Source organism: Orycteropus afer, unplaced genomic scaffold (genome assembly GCF_000298275.1).
Source record: "Orycteropus afer afer isolate SDZICR_OR568_19922 unplaced genomic scaffold, OryAfe1.0 scaffold00455, whole genome shotgun sequence".
Lineage (NCBI taxonomy): Eukaryota > Metazoa > Chordata > Mammalia > Tubulidentata > Orycteropodidae > Orycteropus > Orycteropus afer.
This window is the reverse complement of record NW_006922042.1, coordinates 2,200,728-2,216,163: the sequence shown is the minus strand read 5'-3', so window position 1 is coordinate 2,216,163 and position 15,436 is coordinate 2,200,728. Positions and strand designations below refer to the sequence as shown.

The following is a 15,436-nucleotide window of genomic DNA, read 5'->3' as shown; positions in this document are numbered from 1 at the left end:
TCCACACTCCCATCACCTTGAGAGGTTGTATCCTTGGTATGAAGTATTTTATATTCCATAAAGGTTCCACCACCTTGACATTGAGGAGTCTTTCTTGTTGACTAAGAATTAGAATAACATTGAAAAGATTATTCAATCATCTAGAAAAATTTCATTTAGACTATGTAAATTATAAGCCATGAATAAGAATCTCAGATATTCTTACATTCATTCTTTCCTTTGAGCTGTTTGAGACTTGGTAAGCTCTACCTTCTACAAAGAGATTCTCATCCTGGTCCCATCGAGAACATTCCCTCCCTCAAGGATTATCTTCTGTGATGTGCTACTATAATTTCCCACATATATCACATTTAAAGATTCCTCTCCACTATGGGTTCTTTTATGCTTGGTAAGATTTGATCTGATATTAAAAGCCTTCCCACACTCATTACATCTGTATGGCTTCTTTCCAGTGTGGATCCTTCTGTGTTGGTCAAGCACTGATCTATAATTGAAGGATTTCCCACACTCACAATTATAGGGCTGCTTCCCACGGTGGATGCTTTTATGGTTGATAAGACTTGAATGTGAGATGTATGCCTTCCCACACTCATCACATTCATAAGGTTTCTCACCTGTATGAATCCTTTTATGCACTGTTAAGCCCGAGCTGTTCCTGAAGGCCTTCCCACACCAGTCACAAATATAGGGCTTCTCTCCTGTGTGGATCCTCTTGTGTTGAGAAAGGAGTGAGCTGTAACTGAAAGATTTCCCACACTCAACACATTTAAAGGGTTTCTCCCCAAGATGGACTCTTTTATGGCTTATAAGAGTTCTACTTGAGAAAAAAGCTTTTCCACATTCATCACATGTAAAGGGTGTCTTGCCAGGGTGAGTACTTTTATGGTTAATAAGGCTTGAGTGTGAGATGTAGGCTTTTCCACACACATCACATTCATAGGGCTTCTCTCCGGTATGGATTCTCTTATGTACTTTAAGGCTTGAGTTGTTTCTGAAGACCTTCTCACACCTGTCACATTCAAAGGGTTTCTCTCTCGTGTGCACCCTTTTGTGTTGAGAAAGGAGTGAGGTGTAATTAAAAGATTTCTCACACACATCACACTTGAAGGGCTTTTCCCCAAGATGAATTTTTTTGTGATTTACTAGGGTTCGGTATGTGATAAAAGCTTTCTCACACTCATCACACTTGTAGGGCTTCTCCCCAGGATGTACACTTTTATGATTTATAAGGCTTGAAAGTGAGATGTAGGCTTTCCCACATTCTTCACATTTGTAAGGTCTCTCCCCAGTGTGAATTCGTTTATGTACTTTAAGGCCTGAATTATTTCTGAAGGCTTTTCCACACTCATCACATCCAAAGGGTTTCTCCCTAGTATGAATCCTTTTATGTTGTTCAAGGGCAGAGCTGTAATTGAAGGATTTCTCACAATAGCTGCATTTATAGGGCTTCTCTCCAAGATGTATTCCCTTGTGATTTTTAAGGCTAGAGCGTGAGATATAGGCTTTCCCACACACATCACATTTATAAGGTTTTTCCCCAGTATGGATCCTTCTGTGTACTTTGAGGCCTGAATTGTTTCTGAAGGTTTTCCCACACACATCACATACGTAAGGTCTCTCTCCAGTGTGAATGGTTTTATGTTGAAGAAGAAGAGAGTTATAACTGAAGGATTTTCCACAGTCTTTACATTCATGGGCTTTTTTCCCAGGATGAATGCTTTTATGGACTGCGAGGCCTGAGCTATAACTGAATGCTTTGCCACAGACATCACACTTATAAGGTTTCTCTCCTGTGTGGATCCTTTTATGCACTATAAGGCCTGAACTGTTCCTGAAGGCCTTTCCACACTCATCACATTCATAAGGTTTCTCTCCAGTGTGGATGACTTTATGCTGAATAAGGAGAGAACTGTAATTAAAAGACTTCTCACATTCATCACATTTATAGGGTTTATCTCCAAAGTGGATGCTTTTATGGTTTAAAAGTGTTCTGCAAGTAATAAAGGCCTTCCCACATTCATCACATTCATAAGGTTTCTCACCTGTGTGGATCCTTTTGTGGACTCTAAGGCCAGAGCTATTACTGAAGGTTTTCCCACAGATGTCGCATTCATAGGGCTTTTCCCCTGTGTGTATTCTTTTGTGGACTCTGAGCCCAGAGCTGTTCCTGAAGGCCTTCCCACATTCACCACACTCATAGGGCTTCTCCCCAGTGTGGATCCTTTTATGCTGGTCTAAAACAGAGCTGTAATTGAAGGATTTTCCACACTCATCACACTTACAGTTCTTTTCTCCAGAATGGGTGCTTTTGTGGTTTATAAGGCTGGAGTAGGACATGTAGGCTTTCCCACATTCCTCACACTTGTACGGCTTCTCCCCAGTATGGATCCGTTTGTGGACTCGAAGGCTTGAGCTGCTCCGGAAAGTCCCTCCACAGTCATCACACTCATAGCGTTTTTCGCCAGTGTGCATAATTTTATGCTGAACAAGGCGGGAATTATATTTGAAGGACTTCCCACATTCATCACATTTGTGTGATTTCTTAACAGTGCTGGTTTTCTGCTGTAGACTGGGGTGAGAGTTTCCATTAATGTTTTCCACACATTGACCTTGTTCACTGTTTATCTGTTCTGTACAGACAGTCTTATGTGTAATATCTTTTGAGCTCAAGTGTAAACTTTTCTCAGATGCCTCATTTTCCTGTTCTGTCTTTACATTTGCTGTGTTCTTGGCTTTGCCGATCTTTTCCCTGATGCCACTTTTCCCTTCCTTCATTCTTTTACCCTCAGTCTTTTCCAACTGATTCTCTACCTTGCTATCCCAATCACAAGTTTCACCAACTTTAGATTCTTGTATATAATCCTTGTGAAGATCTTCCATTTGTGGCAACTTAGATTCTGCATTTCCAAAATTTTCATAGTTTTCAGTTGATTTCTCATGCTCAGTGCTCCTCGTCTTCAAATGTGACACTAAATCAAGAAAACAAAAATGATAACTGTTTACTTTGTTTAGAAGAAATGGGAGAGTTACATCAAAACCCACTCATTAACTTGCACTGGTGATACAGCAGTGGACATGCCAAAATTTCTACCCCTGTGGAGATAACGTGAAAATGCTAGAGCCCTGAATTTTCAATGGCAAAAAGTTCTTCTATTCTTGTATAACAGCTTAGCATGAAGGCAGGTTGAAAATGAGTTGAAATCATGCACAGAACTAAGCTGTAGAACAGATTAATTTCCTAACAATGTCACCAAGTTATGGAAAAAGAGAATATAAGAAATCTCTAAACAGGAGCACAAAAAAATATAATAAGTAAGACAAGTTAGGATGACAAAATCAGCAGTGAACAAATAAAACTAAAGAGCAAAAACAAGTAAGTGGGAGATGGTTATGAAATCATGAGAATGGCAATATCAGAGATGGGAAAGAAAGAAAGCTGCCACTACTAAGGTTGGTCTGGCCTCCTAAACTTTACCTACAGGAATAACAATGACCCTGAAAGTGGGCAGTCCCCATTTATCATTAGAGGAACTGTATACAGAAGAACACTGTGGCCCATTTATGAATACGATAACTATGTTGTTGTTGTTATGTGCCATCAAGTCGGGCCCAACTCATAGCAACCCCTCCTTGGGTTGCTGAGGCATTATCACTATGGAAGTAGATTGCCCAATCTTCCTTCTAAGGAGTGGCTGGTAGGTGTGAACCACCAGCCTTCTGGTTAGCAGTCAAGTGCCTTAGGCACTATGCTACCAGAGCTCCTATGATAACTATAGTCAGGGTATATCAAAGACTAAAAGCAAAAATGCAAACCATCAAGCAAAGAAGTAATAACTACCTAACTTCAAAAATCTAGTTATGTGGCTTGAGAAAGTTAAACTTTTTGTGCCAGTTTCCTCATCTGTAAAATAAGTACAATAGGGTTGTTCTGAATATTAAATGAGGTAGCACATAAAGCATTTAGAAAAATGCCTGTCACTTGATGAATGATATATAAATGCTATTATTATTTATTATAGTATTGTAATTGTTAAGACAAATTATATTGGACCAGGTTGGAACCTGTTCATAAAGCACAGGACTAATAGAAGACAAGCTCCTTCCCAAAGCAGATTTTAGGGCCAAGGTAGATCTTGTCCACAGATCACACTTTGTAGGCACTCTATATGTAACTGGTACTCCACTGGCATTCACTAATGGACAGACTGATCCTTAGGATAAAAGAAACAGTTCTAAGCCAGTTATCCTCCAAGGTTAGATGACTAGACATCCATGATTCCAAAAAACCATACCACTGCCTTTGAGTTGATTCTGATTCTTAGCAATCCTATGTATAGGACAGAGTAGAACTGTCCCACAGGGTTTCTAAGGCTGTAAATATTAACGGAAACAGTCTGCCTAATCTTTCTCCCATGGAGCGGCTGGTGAGTTTGAACTGCTGACCTTTTGGTTAGAAGCCAAATACCTTAGCCACTGTACCACTAGAGCTCCTCAGACATCTATGATTCAACTCAGTTAAAAATTGTTGTTGTTCCTTGCTGTCAAGTTGGACCCGACTCATAGCGACCCCTCCTTGGGTTTCTGAGGTGGTATCACTACAGAAGTAGATTGCCCAACCTTCCTTCCAAGGAGTGTCTCATGGGTTTGAACCACAAACATTCTGCTTAGCAGTCAAGTGCCTTAGGCACTATGCTACCAGAGCGTCCAGTTAGATCTCCCTGTATTAACCTGGGTATCAGATTTTCTTGTCAGAAATCAAGAATCCTGTCAATCCTATTTAGAAATGCTGTTTGTGGATATGTGAGGAGGAAGGAAAGGCATAAAAGGAAAGTAGGATACACATTTTTTAATAACATGTAAAAGGAATCACACTCATGGTCTACCTTATGCTTATGGAAATGATAAACTGAGTTAAAATTTACAGAACAAGCAAGGAGGCCAGGAACTCAGGTTATCACCAGGAAAATAAACTAAACTATCATTCAGCAGACATTAAAACAAAATGTAGTTTACCTGAGAGCATTAACCACAGATCATCAGAGATCAATGATGAATTATGGCACATACTAGTTTACCTACATCCCTTTCATTATTACTTTGGACACAGCAGTCCATGGCAGTTCAAATGTGAGGGCTACTGGGTATGCAGTAGAATTCTAACCATCAACAGGACCAAACCTTTTATCTGTCCTCTGAATCCTGCTTCCATACCACATTAGGAACCTTGCTCAATCCATTTCCCCTTTAGCCTTGGCCCCTCCACCTCTACTGACTCTCAGTCTTCAGGACAGAAAGATGTCAAGTTCCTATAGCCATAATACCAAATCCCCTAAACACACGTGTCCCTGCCCCATTCCCCTGCATTGCTAGGGGAAAAAAACAAACAAAAAAGGGAAATCTATGAAGTGAGACTAGCCATACAAGACACTGAATTACACTACAAAGCAAGTCCCTATAATTAAAATAACAGTACTGGTGTATGAATAGATAGACTAATGGAATAGAATAGGAAGTCTAGAAACAGACCCAACTACATACAGAAATCAAGTATATGACAAAGCTGGTATCCCAAATTACTGGGGCAAAGATGGTCTTTTTCATAGTTTGAAACAAGTACAATACCATTTGGTAAAAGACAAATTTGAATCATTCCTTACACCATTCCTAAGAATGAGCTAAATGTAGCAGAGATCTATATAAAAAAAAAAAAAAAACTGAAGCTAATGAAACTAGAAGAAAACAGGGATGAATGCCTATACAACCTGGGTACAGGGAAAAGCTTTCTAACTGTGACACTCAAAAGAAAGGAACAAAAAAAAAAAAAAAAAAAACGATTCCAACTCATAGTGACCACCTATGTTGGTTACCTCTGTGGTATCAGGATTGGAGGAAGAATCATTAACAACCTGAGATATGCAGACGATACAACTTTGCTTGCTGAAAGTGAGGATAACTTAAGGCACCTACTGATGAAGGCTGAAGAATACAGTCTGCAGTATGGATTACATCTCAACATAAAGAAAACAAAAATCCTCACAACTGGACCAATGAGCAGCATCACAATAAATGGAGAGAAGATTGAGGTTGTCAAGGAATTCACGTTGCTTGGTTCTACAACTGATGCCAACAGAAGCAGCAGTCAGGACATTAGACGACGTGTAGCATTGGAAAAGTCAACTGCGAAGGAACTGTTTCAAGTGCTGAGGAGCAAGGATATCTCCTTGAGGACTAAGGTGCACCTGGCACAAGCCATGATATTTCCAATCACCTCGTATGCATGTGAGAGCTGGACAATGAATAAGGAAGACCGAAGAGAGTTGATGCTTTTGAGTTGTGGTGCTGGCGAAGAATGCTGAAAGTACCGTGGACTGCTAAAAGAACTAACAGATCTGTCCTGGAGGAAGTGCAGCCAGAATGCTCCTTGGAAACAAGAATGGCCAGACTTCGTCTCACCTATTTTGGTCATGTTGTCAGAAGGGACCATTCCCTGGAGAAGGATGTCATGCTTGGTAGGGTGGAGGGTCGACGAAAGAGGGGGAGGCCTTCAAGGAGATGGATTGATACGGTGGCTGCGATGATGGGCTCAAGTATAGCAGGGATTGTGGGGCTGGCGCGGGATCGGGCAGTGTTTTGTTCTGCTGTGCATGGGGTCGCTATGAGTTGGAAACGACTCGACGGCACTTAACAACAACAACTGTGGTGCTCTAACAGAAAATATTACAAATGGGATGGGTTTAACAAATAGGGAGTTTATTCTTAAAATTTTTGGAGGCTAGAAGTCCAAATTCAAAGTGCCAGGCTCTAGGAGTTGGGTGAAAGCCCCTCAACCCTGGGCTTCTGCTCTGCCTCTTGCTCCCAGCTCACTGAAGCTAGCAGCTAGAGGCTTTTCTTCACTCATGCAGCAGTTGGCTGCTGAGGCTGACAAACCCAAGGTTGACAAATGAAAAGGCATAGTCCCGATATCACCAAACAACATGGCAGGCCACTAATTCAAGTCCAGAAAAAGTCCCAAGATTGGCAGGGCATGGCAGGCTGTTGAACAACTTGGCTACATGCAGGGTTCAAGTGTGCCAAAGAACTAGAGATCTTCCTCAAAGTTGCTTCTTATATACTGGAAGCAGCCCACATTCCTAAAGTAGCTATTCAGCTGCTATCAGCTGCTCCACTAAATTCCACCATGGTATTGATTGCCAATCTCACTATGAGGAACAACTACATCCAGCTGCCCAGCCACTCAACCAGGCCTAGTCAAGCTGACAACAATAACCACCTTAACTATCACACCACCATTGGGTTTCAAAGACTGTTAAGCCTTCAGGGAAGGAGACTGTCTTTCTTCCATAGAGAAGCTGGTGAGTTTGAATCACTGACCTTTTGGTTAGCAGCCAAATGCTTTAACCACTACACCATCTGAGCTCCTACCTATGAAACAGATGGAACAAAACAAAATTGATTAATTTAACTATATGAAAAGAAACTTGCATGGCAAAAAGGAAACGCCATAAGCAAAGTTAAGAGACAAATGATAAAGTGAAAGAAAATATTTGTAACATACTTCATATATAAAGGGATAATATCCATAATAAAGAAAGAAAAATTGAAAAACAAAGGGACAAAGAATATGAACAGATAATTCATAAAAAAGTACTGAAATAGTACATAAACATTAAGACATTCAACTTCACTCCTAAGAGAAATACAAATCAAAACTATACTAAGATACCCTTTCTCCTGTCAGATTGGCAAATATTCAAAAGTTTAAGATTACATTCTGCTGGTGATGCTACAGGAAAATAGGATCACTCATACACTGTTGGGAAAACAACTTAGTACAACCCCTGGGGAATTTGCCAATATCTAACAAAACTAGGCATGCGTTTAACCTTTGATGCAGAAATCCCACTTTTAGGAATTTTTACTGAAGATACATATCCAGCAACACAAAAGTATATATGTACAAAGTTATTCACTGTAGCATTGTTTCTAACTACAAAATCTTTTAAAGACTATCTATATGCCCAAGCATTTAAGTCTAGTTGAATAAACTATGGCACTTTTACACAACGGAGTACCAAATGAGAATGAGGAATATCTCTGAATTGTTACCAAGCTATTTCCAGGATATAATGTAAAGTCAAAAAAGCAAAAATGAAAAACAGCACAAACATTACATTTAGTGTATGAAAGGAAAATAAGGAAACATTCATGTATGTGCTTCTCTATACAGTAAAGATAAACTAGAACACAGTAACTTTTGCTACCTATGAAAGCATGATAATGTGTATGTATGTCTTTGTATGTATGTATAAAAGGAGTCCTGTTGGCGTAATGCTTGGCTTCTAACTGAAAGGTTGGTAGTTTGAACCCACCAGCTTCTGTGTGAGAGAGATCTGAGTCTACGTCTATAAAGATTATGTTCAGAAACTCTATGGGGCAGTTCTACTCTGTCCTATAGGGTCGCTATGAGTCGGAATTGACTTGACAGCAATGGGTTTGGATTTTGTTGTATATATGTACAAATCTACATGCATATATCCCTAAGCCCTTTCTGCTGAAAAGCCAAGAAACAAAAACTACCTCAGTGTCAATGAGCACATCTAGACTCCTGTTCTTGGTCCATCTGTACTATCATCCCTTGCTAAAAGGTACAAGGGTCCTCAAAGAAATAGCTATTTCCAGGGTTGGGACAGGGTATATACAGAATGAACTGGAATATCTTATGTCAGTAAGTAAAGAGAAGCTCAAAATAAGATGGAGGCCTATCCCAGGAACCCAAGAGTCAGTTTGAACCCCCAACTTTGGCACCATAGTAAGTAAGTGCAGTTATGAATTATAAACCATTCAAAAAATAAAATTTTGAGTTCATACAGATACTACACAAACAAACAGAAAAATGAAGGCCTCTTGCTTACAGCAGTGAAAGGGTGAGCTGATAATGGGGGAGGGCGTGGTAGAGGTAGAAAATCAGCATCTTGCAACTATCAGAGTAAAGACTATATGAAGGAAGAATCATCAGTGGATGCTAAACCTAAGGAAAAAAATATACAGTGAAGAAATTAGACAATATCTTAATAAGTCAGGTGTTCTACTTCTGAATTAACATCACCAATGAGGGCAGATGGTCATCATGTGCTTCCAGACCTGACACTTGAGAAAGACACATCACCTGTGAGAATGGATAACCTGAATTAAAAGAAATACGAACAAATCCAAAATGAAAAACATTTTACTAAAAAGGGGTGGTGGTGGTAAAAAGTAAACTCTTTTCAAAAATATCATTTTCATAAAAAACAAAGAAACATTATGGAAATGTTCCAGAATAAAGAACATTAAGACTTGACTACTAAATTCATTATTTAATCTCCATAGGATATGTACTGGAGGGAAAAATGGCCATCTATCAAATGACAAAATTGCAATATGAATGGTAAATTAGATAAAAATATTATCAACCTTTAATTCATTCAAGATGACACTGTACTCATGTAAGAGAATACTGCCATACTTAGAAAATGTTGCCATATATATCTAGGGATAACAAAGACATTATGTATGTGAGCAAAAAACCAAACTCTCTGCTATCGGGTCAATTCCTACTCATAGCGACCCTACAGGACAGAGTAGAACTGCCTGGTATGGTTTGTAAGGCTGTAAATCTTCATGGAAGCAGACTGCCTCATCTTTCTACGGCCAACACCCTGGTTAGCAGCCGAGTAACTTAACCATTGTGCCATCTGAGCTCCTTTATGTCTATAAGCATCCCTCAAATGGTTTACGGGAAAAATGAGTTAAGAGAGAGTATGGTAGCTAAGGTTGTGTGTCAACTTGGCTGGGCCTGATTATGAGTGGCTGGGCAGCTGGATGTAGTATTCCCCATGATGAGACTGGTAATCAACTCCACGGCAGAACCTACTGTGAGGAGCAGAGTAGCTACCATAGGGATGTGGTCTGCTTCCAGTATATAAGCAGCTTTCAGGAAGGTCTCCAGCTTTCTGGCACATCTGGATCCTGCATTTGGCCTAGTCTTCAACTCAGTGGCCTGCCATGTTGTCTGCTGATCTTAAGACTGTTTCTCGACTTGAACTTGATCATTTTGTGACTGTGCCATTTTACTTGTCAGCCTTGGGTTTGTCAGCCTCAGCAGCCAGCAGCTGTCTAAGAGAAGGCTCTGGCTTCAGTGGGACAGAAGCTAGAGGCAGAACTGAAGACCCAGGTTGAGAGGCTTTCACCCAACCCCTAGAATTGGCACTTGAACTCAGACTTCTAGCCTCCCTAAACTATAGGAGAATAAATCCCTGTTTATTGAAGCTACCTACTTGTGGTATTTCTCTTATACCAGCACAAGATAACCAAGAGAGAGAAAGTGAGCACGGATGAAGTAAAATGTTAACCAATCTAAAGAGTCCTGGTGCTGCAGTGGTTAAAGTGCTCAGCTGACAACCACAACGTGGGTGGTTGGAACCCACCAGCTGCTCTGTGGGAGAAAGATGTGGCAGTCTGCTTCCATAAAGATTATAGCTTTGGAAACCCTAAAGGGCAGGTCTGCTCTGTATCCTATAGTGAATTGGAATTGACTCACCAGCAACTAGGATTTTTTTTTCTGGTTTGTAGGTGAATCTGAATAAAGTTCTTTTCTCTATTTTTATTTCCTGAAACTTTTCTTGTATATTTGAAATTATTTCTAAATAAAATATTTTAAAATATCAAAGGTAAATTTAAAATTCCCTCAACTATACCTTTCCTCCCAGATATTTATTGCTTTTGACATCCTACCTCTCATTCACAGTTACATGTTTTGAAACAGTGGTCTTCAGTGCTATTTCCCTCATGTCTCATCTACTCAGTCCACACTGCATTAGCTGCTTAGCCCAAGTCACTGAACTAGGTTCTAGGGCCAGATATTTACTCCCCAGCCAGCAGCACCTTGGATGTTCCTGGTGTTCTCTGTTCCATCTTGAATTTTTTCTCTTCTGACTCTGCATACCCTATGGGCAACCTCATCAATATGTAGAGATTAGCAAACATTTTCTGTAAAAGACCAGACAGCAAATATTTCAGGATATGTGGGCCACACAAGACTCTGTCCCTTATTTTTCTTTGTCCTTTTAAAGAGGGTTGGCGATGTTTTCAGAAAAAACATTCAAAGCTTGCTGGCCATATAAAAACAGACCTCAGGCCAAGTAGTCTGTCAACTTCTTTTTGATAATATCAAGGTGTTAAGAGTTGGTTCAGGATGGTGTGTGTGTTAATGGCCTTCTGGCTAAATTAGAAGCTGTGTTAGAAAGGTAAAGCCAATATGGCATAATTCTGATTAACTGTTGAATCTGGGTGATGGGTGTAAGAGATTTCATTGCACTAGTATCCTTTCCTGTATATTTAACATTTTCATAATAAAAAAGTAAAAGGAAAAATAAATCACTCATATTGGTTGCAGTGGGAGAACAGATTGAAGGGGAAAAAAAAGTCCTATAGAAAGTTGCTATAATCCAATCAAGAAGAGCAAACATGGTGGCTAGGTCATATATATGCCTCTCCCTTACGACACAAGAAAAGAATTGCTCCAAAAGCAAAATTCCTCTATAGGGATAGCTAGAAAAGTTTCAATTTCTTTCTTTTTAACATATATTTTATTTTTGTTGTTGAGAATATACACAGACGAGCATATACCAATAGCATACATCAACAATTTCTACATGTATAATTTCAGTGGCATTGATTACATTCTTCAAATTGTGCAACCATTCTCTCTCCTTTTCTGAGTTGTTCCTGCCTCATAACTCACAGCCTCCTAAGTTTCCTATCTAAACTTTGCATTGCGTTTGTCAATTTGATTCCACATATATATATCTTAAAAGAGCACAACGCTCAAGGTAGACATTCCTTACTAACCTATTGTTTGAGATTTCAGTTTCTTAATGTTCTAAATGCTGGATGGGTGTCAATCATAGAATGCCATCCTTTCCTTCCAAATTACATGATCTAGAACCTCTGGGCACCTCTATGCTTTTTGTTCATGTTGTACTATACCTAGAAAGGTACATATAGTAGGAACCTGTCCCTAATTCTTACTGTACCTGCTCTGTACAGTCAGGGCTCAGTAACTTATAACAGAGGAACTGTGATGCACTCTGGCTGGAAATTCTTTCTATTAACAACATACTAATGTTATATATAGAGAGTTCTGGTGGCATACATACATAAGGTCATCATGAATTGAGCCAACTTGACAGCAACTACCAAAACTGGGGCAAGAGGTCCAGCAGGTAGTTTGGATTTCCAGAGTATCAACTGTATTCCACATATCAACCTACCATCTCAAGTGCCTGCACCTTGAGTTCCTGGATGTTATATCTGACTTGGAGATGAACAGAGAAAGAAAAGGAGAAAATAAGTGGGAAAGTGACAACAAAATGATCACCAACTCATAAGAAAGAGTACCTAGGAAGGGAGAGAATAGAACAAATGAAAGATGGGACTAAGGTGAAGTAATTCTCAGGAGTGTTATGTAGAAAGGAAAAAAGAATATAGTTAGTGCTTTAATTATTGTAATTAATTTATGAATATCTGAATTGTAAGTGACACACCTGAATTAGTTCTATTGCTTAAAGGATAAATAGGAACAAAAGGTGATTTTTCCTTAAAGTTAAAAATCTCCATACCTGGTAGTGGTGATTTCTAGTTATCCTGTGGCATAAAGTAAGCAAAGAAGAGTTTCTAAAACGGAGGCTGAGAAATTTTCTGATGCTAAAGGGGTGGGGACTAGTTTGAAGAGAGTCATTGATAAAATTAGTCAATAAGGCTAGTGTAAGACTAAGCATTACAAACACAAATCTCAGGAGAGAAAAGCTACTTAATTTTATTTGTTTAAACACTCTCCATGAGTTACTGTAATACTGATTTGGCATATTTAACAATCTGTCAAAACTGATTGAATTAATATAAAACAAAAATTATTTTATGATTTAGTCCTTTCTTTAAAAGCCTTGGCTTAACTAAACAAACAAACCCACTGCCATCGAGTAGATTCCAACTCATAGTGACACCCCTCAGGTTTCCAAGATGGTAAATCTTCAAGGAAGTAGACTGCCTCATTTTCCTTCCACAGAGCAGCTAGTGGATTTGAACAGCGAATCTTCTGGTTATCAGTCAAATGCCTTAGGCACTGCACCTAGTAAAAATGCACTAAGTGCCTGTTTGAAGTTACAAAAAAATTGGAAAAACACCTCAATGTCTGCTAATACAGCAAATTATGGAACATCTGGAACATTTAAATAAGGCCAATCCAATACCACAGCGCAATAAAAAATAGTAATAAAAGCAAGCTTTCTATATTCTGATACATAAAGATATCAAAGGTATATTAAGTAAAACAGGACAAAAGGGGAACTAACTACATTCATGTTTACTGGTATTTCCATACAGAACTCATAGATAGATACAATGACTAAAACAAAAGTGGCTACCTCAAGGGATGGGGTTTAGGAAGATGCTGAACGAAGGGGGAAGCCTTTTCACGGATACTTGTGTTTTTAATATTGAAACTATATACAATGTACTGCATATTCAGAAAATACATTTACAAACAGCTTCACCATTCACAAAGAAAACACTACTAGCGGTCACCAGGTCCAAAGGTCTTGGGGCAGCACTAAAGTTCTAGAACTACTCTCGGTTCCTGCAGGCTGCCCCTAGGTCCTGTAGTCTCCCCGACCTTCCTCTCCCTACCTTCTCACCCTGTGGGACTCGTCCATACTCAGGTAGACTCCTCTGGGGAAGGCCTCGATCTATACTTGCGGCAGGTATCTCTCAACACACCCCATCCAAAGAAAAAGAGGGTTGAATCAGGTATCACCCGACTCGACCGCAAATAACAACAACAGTTTTCAGGGGTTCCCTCAGGACCGTGACTACTAGAGCGGGGCCCCTATCCTTCTACCGATCGAGTAGTCCCAACCCGACCACAGTCCGCTCGGCCTGCCGGAGTTGGCGACCTCAGAGAGCCCAATCGACTCCGGGAGTGCACCCTACACACCCCGGCTACCCAAGGTTTTCCCTTCCCTATCCTAACGCGGAACGCACCTCCTGAGGTTTGTGTGCAGGGTGTGTGGGGGGGCGCCTCCCAGACCCCGCCCGAGGCCCCAAGGGCAGTAAGGACCCGACCAAGAAGGGAAGGGCGTGGCTGGCAAGGGACGGGAACGAGAGCTCGGCAGCCCGCGGACTCACGTACTGGCTGTGGCGGCGCCGCAGGTGCCCGGCCGCCTGCGGGACAAAAGCACAGACGGCCCGGACGGAAGAACACGCGTCGGCTCCGAGCCACTTCCGATTCCTCTCTGGAACTCTGGAGGACTGACTCGATGGTATTCCCCCCGGCGCCCAACTCGTTCAGACGCGTGACCAGTGGTGAGCGCTGATGATACTGTTGTTGTTGTTGTTGTTGTTTGCCGTGGAGTCGGCCCCGACTCATAGCGACCCCTCCTTGGCTTTCCGAGGCAGTATCACTACGGAAGTAGGATTGCCCAACCTTCGTTCCGACGAGTGGCTCCGATGATACTAGGAAGGAGGAATGGTCTTTAGCTCAACTTCTATTTATTGAATGCCCGCTTGGTGGTGTGCTTAGAGGACCAATATTATAAATTACGTATGAAGCCTCCTGCTTTGAGAACTTTGCATTTACGGGTGGGGCGCGAGGAAGACAGATAATAAGGTAAATAAATGGTTCAGTAGAATATATAAAAACCTAACAACAGATTTAAGTGCCAGGAGGGAAAGTCCGTCCGCGCAGTCTGGAAAGTGGAGGATCTGAGAAGCAGAGGAAGTGAGTAGGCAGGGTCTGAGGGCCCCTAACCACCTTAGAGAGTCTTCGTGGGTAGCTGGCGCTGTGGGAGTTTCTGCCCCCTCTTCAGCTATAGCGCGGAGGGCCCCCAGCCAAGTTCCCCAGGGGGGGCGATGACTGAGGAAGAACGCAGACCCAGGCATATCGCCGGGGCACCGGTAAGAACCGGTTTACGGCGGGGTTAGAGTGAAGACCAGGCTGGTAGCCAACCTTGCGGGATGCCTGCTTAGCAGTAATCCCAGCCCCTTTGCAACATTCAGTCTGCAGTGTTGACTCTAACCCAAGTTTACAATAACTTTGAAAAGCTACTCTTAAGCTTTTTATGGTAACACCTAAATATTATTCATCTTAAATAATTCCAAAGAATATCATGCTTGGCATATTGTTAATATTGACATGTAAAAACAAAACTTTTCATCATTATTTCAACTCTACATCATTCTTTCAAATCATCCACAAAAATTTGATACCCACTGTCATGCACTTTTAAGGAGCTCTGGTGCTGTAGGGGTTAAGGCATTTATTTGCTAACCTAGGAGGAGCTCTGGTAGCATAGTGCCTAAGGCACTTGACTGCTAACCACAAGGCTGGCAGTTCAAACCC

The 15,436-nt window shown here is 40.8% G+C and overlaps 1 protein-coding gene across 1 annotated transcript in view; it reads right to left on the bottom strand.

The window, feature by feature from the left end:
* Positions 1-252: 252 nt before the first annotated feature.
* ZFP62 (ZFP62 zinc finger protein) overlaps positions 253-15,436 on the bottom strand; it is an 84,298-nt gene continuing 69,114 nt past the window's right edge. Inside the window, exon 4 of the mRNA XM_042782745.1 lies at positions 253-2,969. Within this exon, the coding sequence (XP_042638679.1) occupies positions 253-2,969 (2,717 nt within the window). The remainder of the gene's footprint in view (positions 2,970-15,436) is intronic.